The 20,120-nt window shown below is 45.0% G+C and overlaps 1 protein-coding gene across 1 annotated transcript in view; it reads left to right on the top strand.

Moving 5' to 3' along the window:
* The window catches only part of LOC126212793 (tyrosine-protein phosphatase corkscrew-like), a 353,604-nt gene that overhangs the window by 48,894 nt on the left and 284,590 nt on the right, over nt 1-20,120 (top strand). Inside the window, exon 3 of the mRNA XM_049940195.1 lies at nt 1,093-1,305. Coding sequence (XP_049796152.1) covers nt 1,093-1,305 — 213 coding nt within the window. The remainder of the gene's footprint in view (nt 1-1,092; nt 1,306-20,120) is intronic.

Raw genomic sequence — 20,120 nt, 5'->3', positions numbered from 1 at the left:
CAAGATGCACTTCTCAGCCGTTGTCGAGAAAATAGACAGTTAAAAGAAACCGTTTCGGTGAAATACTCTCTACGATTAGTAATTTTCTATAGCTTCGTGGCGCAGCGGTAAGCGCTCGGGTACGTAATCCGAAGGTCGCCGGATCGAATCTCGCGCCATGCAACTTTTTTTTTATTATTAGTTTTTTGTAATTATATATATATACTATTAATGAATTGCTTATGCATGTTGGTGAAGGCGGATCGCTGTCCAATTCTACCGCCTCCATTTTTCCGTTTTTTTTTTTTAACAGGGTGTACCAAAGCTCTCCCGTCCGCACTGATTTTCGACGACGTTATAAGTTGCGCTAGGGACCGCATCTACCTTGTTTCGAGGTTAGCAGCCAACTATGCTGTTATGCGGCGGCTCGTTTCGGCCGATTCAACATCTGTCCTTTAAGTGTAACGAGCGAGTAACGGAGTTTATATTTCATACTTGCCACAGCAAATTTGTGTTCGTGGTCTCTCTATTCTAATTCGAACGTTTGATTTACGCTATACTTATTCGTTTCGGAATATCGTTTCTATGTCTTCCGTTAACTATACGTGGATAACATTATGAAGATAATTAATAACATTTGTGAAATACAACTTTGTTTGCGGAAAACATATATATATATATATATATATATATATATATATATATATATATAATTTGAATTAGAAAAAACAAATAAAAAAAAAGGTTGCATGGCGCGAGATTCGATCCGGCGACCTTCGGATTACGGACCCGAGCGCTTACCGCTGCGCCACGACGCTATAGAAAACTATTAATCGTAGAGAGTATTCCACCGCAACGGTTTCTTTTAACTGTCGATTTTCTCGACAACGGCTGAGAAGTGCATCTTGGTGCTTTGCCACATTACACCTCTGGCCATGAGCTGTTATTATGCGCAGTATGAATCGAATCTGAATTTCACAATTGGCGGCCTCCCCGTCTGACTGTGAGCGGGGAGCTGGTGCGGCCCGCCTCCAAGTGTGCATCCCATCTGTACGTAGACACGCACCGTGGGAATGACGCGGCTGACTGCTTCTGTGTGTCTGCCTACGGCAGGAGGAACGGCGAGGTGACGCACATCAAGATCCAGAACACGGGCGACTTCTACGACCTGTACGGCGGCGAGAAGTTCGCGACGCTGTCGGAGCTGGTGCAGTACTACACGGAGAACCAGGGCCAGCTGCGCGAGAAGTCGGGCGAGCTGATCGAGCTGCGCTGCCCGCTCAACTGCAGCCAGCAGCCGGAGGCCGCCGCGTCCTGCACCGAGCGGTGAGTACACACGCCGCTGTCTTCATCTCCAGGGGTAGAGGCAGGGCTTCCTACGAGCAGTGGCGCGCTAAACCTGTCAGCGGCCCGGGCCGGCAAAACAACTTGAGGCTCCCCTTGCTGCCCCCTCCCCACTGTTCGATTTGTGGTTTTACCAGTGGCGGGGGGGGGGGGGGGGGGTTAGTATAATTATATATGTAACTAGCTTGGACTGTGGCGTTACCCATGGTTAAACAGTTATTTACAAATAGATGTTAATGTCGAAAGTCACTATTCACGCGTAAGCACTATCAGAAAAGCCATCTCTTGTTAGATCTTTAAAAGTACATCATAGGTAAAGTTTATTTACAAAATCATTTACATACAGGTATAGGAGGGGACTTCAAAAAGTAAAGGCACATTTGTGAAAAGCTGTACTTATTCTGATGATGGAAAACTGAAACATGCGTTATTTTTCTACGTTACCTCCCTGGACTTCAATGCAGTTTTCCCTACGTTTTACAAGCTTTTTTATTTCATCAGAAAATACGTATATCGGTTGCATCCGTAACCAATTTCGCACCGCAGCAATGACGTCATCATCACTTTCAAATCTTCTTCCCTGTAGTGCTTCCGTTAAAGGTCCAAACATGTGAAAATCGCTGGGAGCCAGGTCTGTACTGTATGGTGGGTGTTCCAGCACCTCCAATCTCAACTCCTTTATTGCGTCGGCTGTCCGTTTGGCAGAATGTGGGCGAGCGTTATGTTGCTGCAGGATGACACCTCTTCACAGTTTTCCACGACGTTCGGATCTGATTGCAGGTTTCAGTTTCGTACGCAACACATCACGTCCACCGTACAATACAGACCTGGCTCTAAGGCCTCGTTTACGCTGGGGCGACGTCTTGCGACATTGTGCCATGCTACGGAAATGGGGCGTGCGTCGTCTTGTCATTTAGTTCTAAATGTTTTAAAATGCTTACCTACTACATAACACTTTTTCAAAATTAAGAAGCAAACATATTAATAGTAAGACTGTACTAAAACTTTCAGTGTTCGGCTCCACAAATTTAGATTGTATGTGAAGTATTACTGCAGTGCGTGGGAAATAAACATCCCAGGTTGGGATGCATAAACTAAAACCAGAGGAGGGTATGGTCTGATGCAGAGGGGGGGAAATCCCCCCCATCCCCCCCTGCAAATCGCACACTGCCCCTCCCACCCTCCTCACCACACAGGGGCTCTCAGACACTTTCAAACGCAAACGGAAGCAAGTCCCACATTGCTTATCATCCTCATTTTGCGTCGTGATAATGTACAACGTATAACGTCATTTTACGTAACACTGAAATTGACTGCTCTCGTAATCTCGTTGCTATTATTTAATAGCTATGTTGCCCCTTATACGACAGAAATCATTACTTCATTTCTGTTGTTCGGGCCGGCGGCTGGTGGCCGAGCGGACCTGGCGCTACAGTCTGGAACCGCGCGACCGCTACGGTCGCAGGTTCGAATCCTGCCTCGGGCATGGATGTGTGTGTTGTCCTTAGGTTACTTAGGTTCAAGTAGTTCTAAGTTCTAGGGGACTTATGACCTCAGCAGTTGAGTCCCATAGTGCTCAGAGCCATTTGAACCATTTTAATCTGTTGTTCGAATCTATTATTTATGTTTCGCAACTAAGTGGGCATAGAGCGAGCGGGGTGTATAAAAATCAATCACTGTTTCCCAAACCGAGAGGAAGGTCACTGTCTACATAAAAATTCTTTCAGTGCGTGGTCGAGGGTACTTTACTTCCGGAAAATCCACAGTCTTGCTCCGATCTTGATGAAATTTTGCACATTTGATCTTCAAAACGAGGGAAACCTCACCGTCTACGTCAAGTTTCATACTGTGTACGGCGGAGGGTACCTTACAACAGAATTCCACACCATTTGACTGATCAGCTTGGGAATTGGCTCATCTATGTATCTTTTCGTGCTCAAGGCATTTATACACACCAACGTATGCTGGATGGCGGACGGGTGGCCTACCTTTAAATAAATTCGACATCGTCTCGTCAATCAGCACGAAAGATGGCAGATATACGTATTTTTTCTTAAACGGGGAAAGAGGAGATGGCATGACGGAGGCGGAGGAGGAGATATACGGGGAGAGGAGAGCGTGATGGGGGCGGGGAGGGGGAGGAGGTGAAACCAGAAAAGTGAGAGAAGCAGATTAAGAGAGAGAGGGAGCAGCAGGAAAACAGAGAAAGGGGGAAGGTGGGGAATGACTAATAGAACACTGTAATAAATACATAAATTCGGGGTGTTGTGAATTTGATGTACTATTAGAAAAAGCGGAGGAGGAGGTGGACAGGGAAGGGAAGATGGATGGAGAAGGAGAGGAGGATGAAGTGTTGTGAGAGAGGGGGGGGGGACAGGTGGAGGAGATGGAAAGAGAGACGGATGGGCGGAAGGGGCAGGTGGATAGAGAGACGAGAGATGAGGCAAGAGGGGATGAATAAATATCCGGGCAACGCCGGGTTTACTGTTAGCAATTAGATAAATATTTACGCGACAGTGGGCGTGTTCGTCTGAAATAAATTACAGAATATTTTCCTATGGTTGGATACGGCGTATAAAGTCTCGATAACTAGAGCGTTGCTCTTGATGTCTACAAACGATAAAATTCGTTACTTAATATAGATGACTCCACCAAAGTTCATCTAGTTGGAATTTCATCTTTATAAAATGAACTAAATAATAATCAGCTGAAAAATGCTCCTGTTGGAGCACAATAAAGGCAAATATGATCGTGTTTAAAAGTCTCTGACAGAAAAGTGGGCAACCAGCTGTCTGAGTCCTCATTCCACCTTCGTCACCAAATATTCTAGAAGCTTCACAGGACGAGCTACCATGTTATGTAAGAAATTTACCAAGTAAAATTTGTTTTGTTTAGTTAAAAATTCAATAAATAGCAGATTTTGTATTAGAACTTTAGAAACCGTTAACAGCGTACTTTTGTGAATGGCACTCCGTCTTCAGGCCACATGTCGCCTACGGGGATCATCCGACCGCCGTGTCGTCCTCAGTGAAGGATGCGGATAGGAGGGCCGTGTCGTCAGCACACCGCTCTCCCGGTCGTTATTTCTTTGACCGGAGCCGCTACTATTCGCTCGAGTATCTCCTCAATTGGCACCACGAGGCTGAGTGCGCCCCGAAAAATGGCAACAGCGCAGGGCGGCTGGATGGTCACCCATCCAAGTGCCGGCCACGCCCGACAGCGCTTAACTTCGGTGATCTCACGGGAGCCGGTGTATCCACTGCGGCAGGGCCGCTGCCACTTTTGTGAATGAGATCCACCAAATACGAATAATTAGTTTCGTATGACATATATGACGAAATTCCAGAATCGGCAAGTTAACTTCGCGAAATTATTGTTCCTGGTAAAATGTGTGCTGTATTTACACATACCGTTTTGAAACATCATTTTTAAGGCCCACAGCAAATCCCAGAATTTTTCACACACATCATCACGGTAAATTTTTTATGATGCAACTTTTCGATTCTCTAGACACTCCCTCCGTGGGGACGCTCGTGTTTCCGACTACAAATAAATATCGTAACCGCGAAGTTTCCGACTGACATGAAAATAACATCCCTTCACATTTTACCCAGGCTTAGGACTGGCTAATGCACGTAGTACGTCTTTTAATCTTTTGTCAAGAGCTATGTACCGTTTCTTTCTTTTTTGAAGAAGTAGGCCAATGGAATCTTTTTTAATTTCAAAAATAGCATTCACTGCCTCCTCCTTCAGATTTTGAATCAGAAAGTACTCATTTGGATGTTTCTGATTTATTGAGGAGTTCAGTTTTCTATGCCAAGCTTCGACAGCGTTCGTCGTTCTGTGTCGTTGGTTAAAAACATTCCATATTTCAATAGGTATATTAGGATTTTCCATCCACTGATCAACCATATAGTCTGCAAATGCTGTGATCTCCTCTCCACTGGGCATTTGTTCCATTATTAAAATCCACGCTTCATCGACACTGTTAAGTGGAAGACGTGCCACTGCAGCACGCATGCGACAAAACAATCGGACTTCCTCCCTATCCCTGTAGCCTTGCGTCAGTCCCAGTTCCACAGACACTGGTTAATGTGAAAATTACAACCGGAAAGTTGTGTTTCAGGCAACACTGAATTCATTGCTTTAATTGTAGCCATTTCAAAATCTAGCACTGCAGTTCTTGGTGACCACCCAGGCATCTTAGATTTCAATCCAGAAAAAAGTCTTACGAATGAATTTTGACTTTCGTCTGGCAGCAAAGCAAATACAACAGGAAATATCTTAGTTGCCTCTTCTCTGCTTCCGATGTCGACATGGATTGTGTACAATTGTGTGAATTGTGTGAATTGTTTCGAACAGCTGTCAAATGTGCCATCCATAAGCACAGTTCCATTCGCAAGCAAATACTAGAAGTGTCTTGCCTGGAACAGAGCCGTCATCATTCCTGAAACAACTATTACCTTTCGTTAATTTCAAAAGGTCTTCGCTAAGGTGAATTTCCGAACTAGAGCCAGGGTTCTGGGTTGTCCCAATAACTCCTCTTCTCGCACATATATGTGAAGAAACAAAGAAGGAAAATCTTGCCCTAACATTTGTGCCCGCTGTGCAATTACAAGCACACTAAAATCCAGCTGTTGTACTATTCCATATCTAGGTAAGCTGTCAGACAGACTAGCCAAAACACTGAAATCCCAAAACTGTAAAACGTCATTTTGTGTAAGAGGCACTACAGCTGATCTCCTATTCATCAGGAAGGGCAAAACAGATAAACTAAGCAACAGTGGAGTCTACAAAATAACCTGCACTGACTGCCATAAACCGTACTTTGTGGTCAAACGGGCCGGGCCAGAACGACAAGGCTGACTGGCTTCAGACTCCACCTTTGCTGAACATGTGCTCGAAGGAGGACACAAAAATCTGACACACACAGAAGTGCTGCATATGGCCAACAAAGGCAGAAAACCCAGCCTACTAGAAGCAATTGAAGTTAACACTAAGTCCTAAATCCCCAGCTGGTCACCGAGCGAGGTGGCGTAGTGGTTAAACACTGGACTCGCATTCGGGAAGACGACGGTTCAGTCCCGCGTCCGGCCATCCTGATTTAGGTTTTCCGTTGTTGTTGTTGTGGTCTTCAGTCCTGAGACTGGTTTGATGCAGCTCTCCATGCTACTCTATCCTGTGCAAGCTTCTTCATCTCCCAGTACCTACTGCAACCTACATCCTTCTGAATCTGCTTAGTGTATTCATCTCTAGGTCTCCCTCTACGATTTTTACCCTCCACGCTGCCCTCCAGTGCTAAATTTGTGATCCCTTGATGCCTCAAAACATGTCCCACCAACCGATCCCTTCTTCTACTCAAGTTGTGCCACAAACTTCTCCTCTCCCCAATTCTATTCAATACCTCCTCATTAGTTACGTGATCTACCCACCTTATCTTTAGCATTCTTCTGTAGCACCACATTTCGAAAGCTTCTATTCTCTTCTTGTCCAAACTGGTTATCATCCATGTTTCACTTCCATACATGGCTACACTCCATACAAATACTTTCAGAAACGACTTCCTGACACTTAAATCTATACTCGATGTTAACAAATTTCTCTTCTTCAGAAACGATTTCCTTGCCATTGCCAGTTTACATTTTATATCCTCTCTACTTCGTCCATCATCAGTTATTTTACTCCCTAAATAGTAAAACCCCTTTACCACTTTAAGTGTCTCATTTCCTAATCTAATTCCCTCAGCATCACCCGATTTAATTTGACTACATTCCATTATCCTCGTTTTGCTTTTGTTGATGTTCATCTTATATCCTCCTTTCAAGACACTGTCCATTCCGTTCAACTGCTCTTCCAAGTCCTTTGCTGTCTCTGACAGAATTACAATGTCATCGGCGAACCTCAAAGTTTTTACTTCTTCTCCATGAATTTTAATACCTACTCCGAATTTTCCTTTTGTTTCCTTTACTGCTTGCTCAATATACAAATTGAATAACATCGGGGAGAGGCTAGAACCCTGTCTCACTCCTTTCCCAACCACTGCTTCCCTTTCATGTCCCTCGACTCTTATAACTGCCATCTGGTTTCTGTACAAATTGTAAATAGCCTTTCGCTCCCTGTATTTTACCCCTGCCACCTTCAGAATTTGAAAGAGAGTATTCCTGTTAACATTGTCAAAAGCTTTCTCTAAGTCTACAAATGCTAGAAACATAGGTTTGCCTTTTCTTAATCTTTCTTCTAAGATAAGTCGTAAGGTTAGTATTGCCTCACGTGTTCCAACATTTCTACGGAATCCAAACTGATCTTCCCCGAGGTCCGCTTCTACCAGTTTTTCCATTCGTCTGTAAAGAATTCGCGTTAGTATTTTGCAGCTGTGACTTATTAAACTGATAGTTCGGCAATTTTCACATCTGTCAACACCTGCTTTCTTTGGGATTGGAATTATTATATTCTTCTTGAAGTCTGAGGGTATTTCGCCTGTGTCATACATCTTGCTCACCAGATGGTAGAGTTTTGTCATGACTGGCTCTCCCAAGGCCGTCAGTAGTTCTAATGGAATGTTGTCTACTCCTGGGGCCTTGTTTCGACTCAGGTCTTTCAGTGCTCTGTCAAACTCTTCACGCAGTATCTTATCTCCCATTTCGTCTTCATCTACATCCTCTTCCATTTCCATAATATTGTCCTCAAGTACATCGCCCTTGTATAAACCCTCTATATACTCCTTCCACCTTTCTGCCTTCCCTTCTTTGCCTAGAACTGGGTTGCCATCTGAGCTCTTGATATTCATACAAGTGGTTCTCTTCTCTCCAAAGGTCTCTTTAATTTTCCTGTAGGCAGTATCTATCTTACCCCTAGTGAGACAGGCCTCTACATCCTTACATTTGTCCTCTAGCCATCCCTGCTTAGCCATTTTGCACTTCCTGTCGATCTTATTTTTGAGACGTTTGTATTCCTTTTTGCCTGCTTCATTTACTGCATTTTTATATTTTCCGTGATTTCCCTAAATCGCTCCAGGCAAATGCCGGGATGGTTCCTTTGAAAGGGCACGACCGACTTCCTTCCCAGTCCTTCCCTAATCCGATGAGACCGATGACCTCGCTGTCTGGTCTCCTTCCCAAACAACCCCCCCCCCCCCCCCAGCTGGTCCTAAATGACAAGTTGCAACTGAGCACATCACCACTCTTAAACTTCACACAGTAAAGTAAACCTGCTGCTAACCACAAAGTGTCCCAATAGTAAACGAATTCACGCCCCAGTATAATGTAATATCCTTTATGTGTTTCATTCCTAACTGTAACTCAACTGTAACAATGTAATACTTGGTATACAGAGGGGTCCAAGAAAAATGTATCCACTGTTTAAAAGTCCATAACTTGCAAACTAATTGACGGAGTTGTCTCATTTTTGGTGAAAGTGTGGCGTAAAGTCCAACTTACCCAAAGATATCACTGTAGGTGTCCGAAATGGTCACCATTAACATCCACACACAAACGATGCCGCCGAACTGCAGCAAGAACTACTGACTGCAACGTGTTCAGTTGGATATTTGGACACGAATGTACGACGGATTCTCGAAGTTCACCCAATGTGCGTGGCTTTTGTCGATAAAAGACGCCCTTTAGTGTTCCCCACAGGTTAAAGTCCAGAGGCGTTAGGTCTGGGGAAGGTGGTGGACGTCTACGGCCTATCCATCTTACTGGTAGATTTTCGCCGAGATACGCCCTAACACGATTTTGGTAGTGGGCTGGGGCACCTTCTTGTTGAAAGTAAACTCTTCCGTCTCCGTACACGTTTCGGATGGCAGGTAAAATGGATGTCCGAAGCTTCTGAAGGTACACATCACCGGTAACTGTGCCGTCAAAGAAGAATGGCCCAATCGAGCCCACATTCACTCCCGGCAAATTCACGGCTTTGTCTACACGGACGTTCGGATTTTCGGCGGCTCAGCAGATGCAGTTGTGCCGATTTACTGTACCACTGAGTTTGAACTGTGCCTCCTCAGACCACACAATCATCCCCGCAAACTCTTCATCGTCGCGCACCACGTTAGTAAACCACTCGCAGTACTCCATTCTACTATCTGGGTCGTCCTCGTTCATTGCGTGTAGCTATCGTGGGATGTGGCACTTCCACTTTGCTGTCTTCAAAATTCGCCAAACACTTGAGCGACTCACTGTAGTTTCACGGGCACACTGTCTCACAGACTTCTGTGGTGAGCGAGTGAATTGTTGTAACACACGACGGGAGTTAGCTGGACTTGTTACAGGTCGTCCAAATCGTTGTTTCTGTACATCCTTAACACAGCCTTCGGCTTCAAATTTGTCTCGAATGCGACGAATCGTTAAACGTGTCGGTGGCTCTGTTTGATACTCATTTCACCATCGCCGTTGAACCTCATTAATATTTCGTACTTAAAATACCACTTCAAAACTTCCTTTCATCGAATGTAAGTCTTGCGCCAGCCATGTTTACTCGAGTAACTAGGTGTAACTAAGAACAAAACACTATCTGGCGACTGTCATCTGACAAAACAAAACAACGCAATACAACGCTTGTGTGGCGATTGCCGGAATTACAAACTATTACACTACCAAAGATGAGACAAGTCTGTCAATTTGTTTTAAGCAGTGGTCACATTTTTTTGGACCCGTCTGTATGTTAATGCACAATTTTTCTAATAATAAAATGTAAACCCCTAAAGAAAACATCACCGTTGTACAACCAACAATTAGTCTCCAGTGCAACTGTTCACAACAAATACCAAAAAATTGTAATTTTGCAATAATGTGTATTCTAAACAATTCTAATTGTTGTCATACCTGGTACTGACAAACCATAAAATGTGATTTACAGAACAAACAGTCAAGAGACCCGTTTGACAGTTCCAAAGAAAATACCGCAACTAAAGATCGTATGTAAGTGCGTTGTACCTTAGTCCAGAATGTTTGGTTCGTAAGAAGCGCCTTGTAAACAATAGCCAGTAGTTAACGGAAGATGGCGTAATAAGCAGAAAACTAGTTCATACAAATAAAAATCAGTAGAACAAAAAACCGCCTAAGTGTTATTCAACCCGCGGACTTGTTATACGAGTACATCCAATTTTCAAAATTTTCCCTGTTTTGTTCCTACACATTTTCCTGGTGTATGTTTGCGTTTTCAGCTGTTTCGAATATTTAGTTTGTTGTTGGCAGTTGAAATGGCTCTGAGCACTATGGGACTCAACTGCTGTGGTCATAAGTCCCCTAGAACTTAGAACTACTTAAACCTAACTAACCTAAGGACATCACACACATCCATGCCCGAGGCAGGATTCGAACCTGTGATCGTAGCGGTCGCGCGGTTCCAGACTGAAGCGCCTAGAACCGCGCGGCCACACCGGCCGGCGGCAATTGAGAACGTCGCGCTGTCGACAAGGGATCTCAGATCGATTCCATATTCCTGGATTTGCAGAAAGCTTTTGATACCGTTCCTCACAAGCGACTATTAATCTAGTTGAGCGCGTATGGAGTATCGTCTTAGTTGTGTGACTGCATTCGTGATTTCCTCTCAGAGAGGTCACAGTTCGTAGTGACAGACGGTAAATCATCGAGTAGAACAGAAGTGATATCTGGCGTCCCGCAAGGTACTGTCATAGGCCCTCTGCTGTTGCTGATTTACATAATGATCCAAGTGAGAATCTGAGCAGCCCGCTTAGATTGTTTGCAGATGACGTTGTAATTTACCGTCTAGTAAAATCATCAGACGGTTAATTCCAATTACAAAATGATCTACAGAGAATTTCTGTATGGTGCGAAAAGTGGCAATTGGCACCAAACAAAGAAAAGTGCGAGGTCATCCACATGGGTACTAAAGTAAATCAGATAAATTTTGGGTATACGATAAATCTCACAAATCTAAGGGCTGTCAAATCGACTAAATACCTAGGAATTATAATTACGAGCAACTTAGATTGGAAATACCACATAGTACTGTGGGGACGGCGAAACAAAGACTGCGCTTTGTTAGCAGAACACGTAGAAGATGCGACAAACCCACTAAATAGATAGCCTACATTGCAGTTTTCCGCCCTCTGCTGGAATATTGCTGCGCGGTATGGCATCCTTACCAGGTAGGATTGACGGAGGACATCGAAAAAGTGCAAAGAAGGGCAGCCCGTTTCGTGTTACAGCGCAATAGGGGTGAGTGTGTCAGTGATAGGACACGCGAGTTGGGATGGCAGTCACTGAAACAAAGTCGGTTTTCTTTGCCGCGAGATCTATTTACGAAATTTCAATCACCAACTTTCTGTTCCGAATGCGTAAATATTATTTTGATACCCACCTACGTAGGGAGAAATGATCATAATAATAAAATAAGAGAAATCAGAGGTCTGAAGGAAAGATTTAGGTGTTTCTTTTTCCCACGCGCCATTCGAGAGTGGAATGGTAGAAAAATGGCATGAAAATGGTTCGATGAACCCTCTGCCAGGCACTTAAGTGTGAACTGGAGAGTAACCATGTAGATGTAGACATCTTTTCCATTGCTCGGTGAATTTTTACTTTCGAAAAAGATGGATCAAATCATTTGACAAATCACAAATGGCTCTGAGCACTATGGGACTTAACGTCTGAGGTCATCAGTCCCCTAGAACTTAGAACTACTTAAACCTAACTAACCTAAGGACATCACACATCCACGCCCGAGGCAGGATTCGAACCTGCGACGTAGCGATCGCGCAGTTCGAGACTGTAGCGCCTAGAACCGCTCGGTTGCTCTGGCCGGCTCAATTTAGCACATGATTACTTTAAATGTTGAAAATCTTCACTGTTGGCGACTATACACACAACAGAAGGACGAGCGGTCGCCACAACTACGTCAGTGGCGAAGTTCCTCCAGCGTGCGTGGATTGCGTTGTCTTTCACACTTCCCCACAAGTAAAAGTCCATACGTGTTGGATGTGCCGACCGTGGAGGGGACTCAGTGGGTCCTTTTCGTCTGTTCCAATTCCTCGGACGCCTACATCCGAATCTACGTGATTACTCTGCTATTCACAATAAAGTGCCTGGCAGAGGGTTCAATGAACCACCTTCAAGCTGCCTCTCTACCGTTCCACTCTCGAAGGGCACGCGGGATAAACGAGCACTTAAATTTTTCTGTGCGAGCCCTGATTTCTCTAACTTTATCCTGATGCTCATTTCTCCCTATGTAGGTGGGTGCTAACAGAATGTTTTCGCAATCTGAAGAGAAAACTAATAATTGAAATATCATAAAGATCCTGTCGCAACGAGAAACGCCTTTGTTTTAATGATTGCCACTCCAATTCACGTATCATGTCTCTGACACTATCTCCCCTATTTCGCGCTAATACAAAACGAGCTGCCCTTCTTTGTACTTTTTCGATGTCATCCGTCAGTCCCACCTGTTGCGGATCCCACACAGCACAGCAGAACTCCAGAATAGGTTGGACAAGCGTGGTGTAAGCTGTCTCTTTAGTAGACCTGTTGCACCTTCTGAGTGTTCTGCCAATGAATCGCAGTCTTTGGTTTGCTCTACCCACAATATTATCTACGTGATCATTCCAATTTACGTTATTTGTAATTGTAATCCCTAAGTATTTAGTTGAATTTACAGCCCTGAGATATGTGTGACTTATCGCGTAATCGAAATTTAGCTGATTTCTTTTAGTACTCGTGTGAATAACTTCACACTTTTCCTTATTGAGGCTCAATTGCCACTTTTCGTACCATACAGGTATCTTATCTAAATCATGTTGCAAGTCGTTCTGATCACCTGATGACTGTACAAGACGGTAAATGACAGCATCATCTGCAAACAATCTAAGACGGCTACTCAGATTGTCTCCTATGTCGTTACTATAGATCAGGAACAATAGAGGGCCTATAACAGTTCCTTGGGGAACGCCGGATATTATTTCTGTTTTACTCAATGAATTTCCGTCTATTACTACGAACTGTGACCTTTCTGACAGGAAATCACGAATCCAGTCGCACAACTGAGGCGATATTCCATAGGCAGGCAGTTTGGTTAGAAGGCGGTTGTGAGGGACGCTGTCGAAAGCCTTCTGGAAATCTAAAAATATGGAATCAATTTGACATCCCCTGTCGATAGCACTTGTTACTTCACAAGAACGATATTTTCTGAATCCGTGCTGCCTATATGTCAATAGTTTTCTTCGAGGTACTTCATAATGTTCGAATACAGTATGAGTTCCAAAACCCTACTGCAAATCGACGTTAGTGATATAGGCCTGTAATTCAGCTGATTACTCCCACTTCCCATTTTGGGTATTGGTGTGACTTAGCAACTTTCCAGTCTTCATGTACGGATGTTTCTGTGAGCGAGTGGTTGTGGATAATTGCTAAATATCGAGCTTTTTTATCAGCGTACTCTGAGAGGAACCTGACTGGTATACAATGTGGACCGGAAGCCTTGCCTTTATTGCCTGCTTTGTTACACGTACGATATCTACTTCTGTGTTTCTCATCTTGGCAGTTGTTCTTGATTGGAATTCAGGAATATTTACATCGTCTTCTTTGGTGAAGGAGTTTCGGAAAACCGTGTTTAATAACTCTGCTTTAGTGGCCCTGTCATCAGTGACTTCACCGTTGTTGTCGCACAGTGAAGGTATTGATTGCGTCTTGCCACTGGTGGGCTTTATGTACGACCAGAACCTCCTTGGGTTTTCTGCCAGATTTCGAGACAGCATTTCGCTGTGGAAATTATTAAAAGCATCTCGAAGTGAAATACGCGCTGTATCTGGAACTTAGGTAAAACTTTGCCAGTCATGGGGATTTTGCGTTCTTTTAAATTTGCATGCTTTTTTCGTTGCTTCTGCAACAACGATCTGACCCGTTTTGTGTACATTGGGGGATCAGCACCATCACTTATTAATTTATGTGGTATATATCTCTCAATTGCTGTCAATACTACCTCTTTGAAGACATACCAGAACTATTCTACGCTTACATGATCAGATCGGAAGGAGTGAAGACTCTCCTAAAAAGGTGTTAAGAGCATTTTTATCAGCTTTTTAAAATATACTTTGCATTTCTTTTAGATGGTTGTAGGTGTTACGGTATTCAGCCTAGCAGCAACTGCCTTGTGGTCGCTAATCCCCGTATTCGTCACGATACTCACTATTTGTCCAGGATTATTTGTTGCTAAGAGGTCAAGTATGCTTTCGCAACCATTTACGCTTCGAGTGGGCTGATGACCTAATCGTTCAAACTAATTTTCTGAGAAAGCATTCAGTACAGTTTCGGATGACGTTTAATGCCTGCCGCCGGCTTTAAACGTATAATTTTTGCAGCGTATGGAGGGTAGATTGAAGTCACGACCGAATGTAATTGTATGATCGGGGTAATTATTTGAAATGAGACACAAGTTATCTTTGAACTGTTCAGCAACCATATCTTCTGAATTGGAGGGTTGGTAAAACCATCCAATTAATAGTTTAGTCCGATTATCAGGTGTAGCCTCCACCCATACTCCGTCACGCGAACTATCCACTTCAATTTCGCCACAAGGCAAACTACCCCTGACAGCAATAAACACCACCAACTGTATTTAATCTACCCTTTGTGAACACTAAGATCGTTTGAAAAAATATCGGCGGAACTTATTTCCGTCTTTAGCCATCTTTCTCTACGTATAACTATTTGAGGTTCAGTGCTTTCTATTTGGGCTCGGGGCTCTGGATCTTTCCCAACACAGCTACGACAAGTTACAAGTTAAATACCAATCGTTTGTACAACTACCTTACTGTGTTTTACCGACCCACTTTTAGACGGACGCCCCTTCTGTGTTTCCCTGAGGCCCTCTAACCTAAAGAACGGCCCAGTCCCTTCCACACAGCCCCCGCTACTCGTGTAGCCGCCTCCTGTGTCTAGTGGACTCCTGACCTGTTAAGCGGAACCCGGAAACCCACCACCCGATGGCGCAGGTCGAGGAATCTGCAGCGTAGGTATCTGCAGCCTAGGTGGTAGTCTGGTGGCGCCCCGCTCCGTTTCTTGGTACAAGACCTATTCATCAGCTCCATAAAGCGCACGTATGACGTACTGGACAGTGTCTTGAAAGCAGGGTATAAGATGAACATCAACAAAAGCAAAACAAGGATAATGGAATGTAGTCGAATTAAGTCGGGTGATGCTGAGGGAATTAGATTAGGAAATGAGACACTTAAAGTAGTAACGGAGTTTTGCTATTTCGGGAGCAAAATAACTGATGATGGTCGAAGTAGAGAGGATATAAAATGTAGACTGGCAATGGCAAGGAAAGCGTTTCTGAAGAAGAGAAATTTGTTAACATCGAGTATAGATTTGTCAGGAAGTCGTTTCTGAAAGTATTTGTATGAAGTGTAGCCGTGTATGGAAGTGAAACGTGGACGATAAATAGTTTGGACAAGAAGAGAATAGAAGCTTTCGAAATGTGGTTCTACAGAAGAATGCTGAAGATTAGATGGGTAGATCACATAACTAATGAGGAGGTATTGAATAGGATTGGGGAGAAGAGGAGTTTGTGGCACAACTTGACTAGAAGAAGGGACCGGTTGGTAGGATATGTTCTGAGGCATCAAGGGATCACAAATTTAGTATTGGAGGGCAGCGTGGAGGGTAAAAATCGTAGAGGGAGACCAAGAGATCAATACACTAAGCAGATTCAGGAGGATGTAGGCTGCAGTAGGTACTGGGAGATGAAGAAGCTTGCACAGGATACAGTAGCATGGAGAGCTGCATCAAACCAATCTCTGGACTGAAGACCACAACAACAACTACATACACAACATACACCTGGCAAAATCGATGTACGTACCATTTCCGGGTACACTTCTCCAGTGACAGCTGAATCAAAGAAAACGGGTCGTACCAAGTCCCTGGATGACAGTCCACACCATACACGAACCCCTGCTAGATTTACCGCATTATCCACGTAAACATGCGGGTTTTTCTGTGTCCAGTACAAACTGTTACGCCGATTCACGGTTCCACTAAGTGTAAATTGCGCTTGCGTTTCGCCACTCCACACTGCCTTCGCCGTCAGTTACCATTTGCCGATACCTTTCGCAGAATTGCATTCGGCGATCAGGATCGTCGTCATTAATCCCGTGCAGTAATCGTGGTATGTAAACTTTCAACTTTGCAGCTTTCAAAATTCTTCGTGCACTTGTACTGCTAACCCCAGCTTCTCACACGAGAGCCGAAGAAGCAGGACTTGTAGCTACACGCTGACCTCCTGTGAATATCACATCGTTCCACGCAATTCAAACTTTTCCGTGATGCGTTTGTCAGCTGGGTTTGGCGGTTCTGTTTCAAACGGCCGCCTCTGCTCACGTTGCAATTCGACAGCAGTATCAAACTTGAAAAACCCCTTCACAATACATTTTCGTTGCTCGAATGTCAAGCGTGCTCCAGCCATCTTGTTTCCTCAGTACCGAGATGAAGGTATTAACATCTGTGGAGCCAAAGAGTATATTACAACACACTCGTAACCATAGAGTAAATACACTCCTGGAAATGGAAAAAAGAACACATTGACACCGGTGTGTCAGACCCACCATACTTGCTCCGGACACTGCGAGAGGGCTGTACAAGCAATGATCACACGCACGGCACAGCGGACACACCAGGAACCGCGGTGTTGGCCGTCGAATGGCGCTAGCTGCGCAGCATTTGTGCACCGCCGCCGTCAGTGTCAGCCAGTTTGCCGTGGCATACGGAGCTCCATCGCAGTCTTTAACACTGGTAGCATGCCGCGACAGCGTGGACGTGAACCGTATGTGCAGTTGACGGACTTTGAGCGAGGGCGTGTAGTGGGCATGCGGGAGGCCGGGTGGACGTACCGCCGAATTGCTCAACACGTGGGGCGTGAGGTCTCCACAGTACATCGATGTTGTCGCCAGTGGTCGGCGGAAGGTGCACGTGCCCGTCGACCTGGGACCGGACCGCAGCGACGCACGGATGCACGCCAAGACCGTAGGATCCTACGCAGTGCCGTAGGGGACCGCACCGCCACTTCCCAGCAAATTAGGGACACTGTTGCTCCTGGGGTATCGGCGAGGACCATTCGCAACCGTCTCCATGAAGCTGGGCTACGGTCCCGCACACCGTTAGGCCGTCTTCCGCTCACGCCCCAACATCGTGCAGCCCGCCTCCAGTGGTGTCGCGACAGGCGTGAATGGAGGGACGAATGGAGACGTGTCGTCTTCAGCGATGAGAGTCGCTTCTGCCTCGGTGCCAATGATGGTCGTATGCGTGTTCGGCGCCGTGCAGGTGAGCGCCACAATCAGGACTGCATACGACCGAGGCACACAGGGCCAACACCCGGCATCATGGTGTGGGGAGCGATCTCCTACACTGGCCGTACACCACTGGTGATCGTCGAGGGGACACTGAATAGTGCACGGTACATCCAAACCGTCATCGAACCCATCGTTCTACCATTCCTAGACCGGCAAGGGAACTTGCTGTTCCAACAGGACAATGCACGTCCGCATGTATCCCGTGCCACCCAACGTGCTCTAGAAGGTGTAAGTCAACTATCCTGGCCAGCAAGATCTCCGGATCTGTCCACCATTGAGCATGTTTGGGACTGGATGAAGCGTCGTCTCACGCGGTCTGCACGTCCAGCACGAACGCTGGTCCAACTGAGGCGCCAGGTGGAAATGGCATGGCAAGCCGTTCCACAGGACTACATCCAGCATCTCTACGATCGTCTCCATGGGAGAATAGCAGCCTGCATTGCTGCGAAAGGTGGATATACACTGTACTAGTGCCGACATTGTGCATGCTCTGTTGCCTGTGTCTATGTGCCTGTGGTTCTGTCAGTGTGATCATGTGATGTATCTGACCCCAGGAATGTGCCAATAAAGTTTCCCCTTCCTGGGACAATGAATTCACGGTGTTCTTATTTCAATTTCCAGGAGTGTATCTCTGGAGTGAACATTCACATGCGAAGAACAGATTTTGTGTTGTCAACATACATTGCCGGCCTGGTCACGTGTTCTCGGGACGTCGTGTGTTTGTCCGTATAGCGCCCTGTATATTTAGAATGTCACTACATCCCTAATACAGACGGATTCTTTTCGTGCGTGTCGTGGATTATTTATATACGTTGCTCAGACAATTTAACAGTATCCATTTGATACCGGGAATAAACCAGCTACGTAACTTTTAAGGGCACGTGATACTACATCCTGTTTCTTTGCGATAGGGGTCACAGTTCAGATGCACTCGATTTTTCATACTTTTAGGTATGATACGGCACAGTATTACAGAGCCTAACGTACATTTTTTCAGTGGTCTTGCAAAACGATTTGACAGTACGCTAGTACTTTTGAAAGTGTCCTAAAAACACCGAATTTGCCACACATTAGCGATTATATCCCTGCTAATTCGTTCTTTTTTTCTGCTATTTCTGCGAATTTATTTTCTCTTCTTTTTTTTTGCGACCTAAAGCACAATTTTTCTTACTGGCGTATTTATTTAACGCATTTTACGTACTTGCTCCCAGTTTATTAAATAAATAGTAGACTCAGTAATCTGTATACATAATCGACAAGTCACTGATAAATTCATGGAGAATAGTATTTGCTGAAGCAACCAACCATTCCATTTCCTGATCCGCCAGCAAATTTACGAGAGGAAGCGATTGTTTGTAAGCTTTTGTACCAGCCGTAATATATATTATATAGTCATAAAATCGTAGAAAAATAGGTCTACAGAATCACGCCTTAATTATAATGCGTCTCGAAATTTTTAAACATACACAGTGTCTCTTAGTAATATGATAACAATAATTAGAGCTACATGGTATGTACCCATGTAAAGTTACTATCCCTCCTTTCACATATTTTTCTTTGCATCCTTAGCAACAACAGTAATTCACCATCGCTATTACACTATCAACAAACGGTGAAACACAACAAAAACTCGTGATATTATAATCTTCAAACGCTGCAGAAAGCACACACGCACAGCGAAGTCCCGAAAGCACGTGACTATCCTGGTTTAATGTTGAAAACATGCGCAGAACGCAATGCTCACTCCAGAGACATTTATTACCCTTTGGTGTTATGTTAGACTGTGCTCGTAACTCAGCTCGACCGATAATATCGATATCTCGATAGAGGCCGACAAAGAGCGTATACATCTTTCTGGCGGACTCTGTATGAATCGGAAATTTCTGTCGCCCATGTAAGCCGTGAGATAGGATCTTGCACGTGGCTTTGTGCACCGGTTTAGTCGTTAATTAATATAAAGAGTGTAGAGAGGCATGTCAAACCAGATTGCGAACTGACGGCGACTAAGTACTTTTAATGAGTTACGTTGGGACAACTTCGAAGGGGATGTCACCCGAAAGGTTAATTGGCTTGCGGGCATCCTGCTGACCTGGTACTGCTTCAGGCACACACCCACGCACCCACTGTGTGTGGGTGGGAAGGGGGGGGAGGGAGGGAGGGAGGGAGGATATCCCACGCCGGCTCGTTCCGCCAAGTGTGTCAGAGCCGAAGGCCCGGCAGCCAGTGCGCAGGCGTGACCCGGTAAGGCGAGCGCAACAGGCGGCCGTGACGTCACGGCATACGTCACGTCACGTGACCCCGATATCACCCTCGGCGGCTCGGCGGGTTGCGGTCAGCTGTGGCGCAGGCGCACCGTGGAGACTGCGAGCTGTAAATAAAAGTACGTGTGCCGGCGTTTGCAAAATAATACCACTTACCTCTGCAGGAGTTGTTGTTGTGGTCTTCAATCCAGAGACTGGTTTGAACTCAGCTCTCCATGCTACTCTATCCTGTGCAAGCT

This window comes from Schistocerca nitens, chromosome 11 (assembly GCF_023898315.1).
Source record: "Schistocerca nitens isolate TAMUIC-IGC-003100 chromosome 11, iqSchNite1.1, whole genome shotgun sequence".
NCBI classification, from domain to species: domain Eukaryota; kingdom Metazoa; phylum Arthropoda; class Insecta; order Orthoptera; family Acrididae; genus Schistocerca; species Schistocerca nitens.
This window is presented reverse-complemented; position numbering and strand designations above follow the sequence as displayed.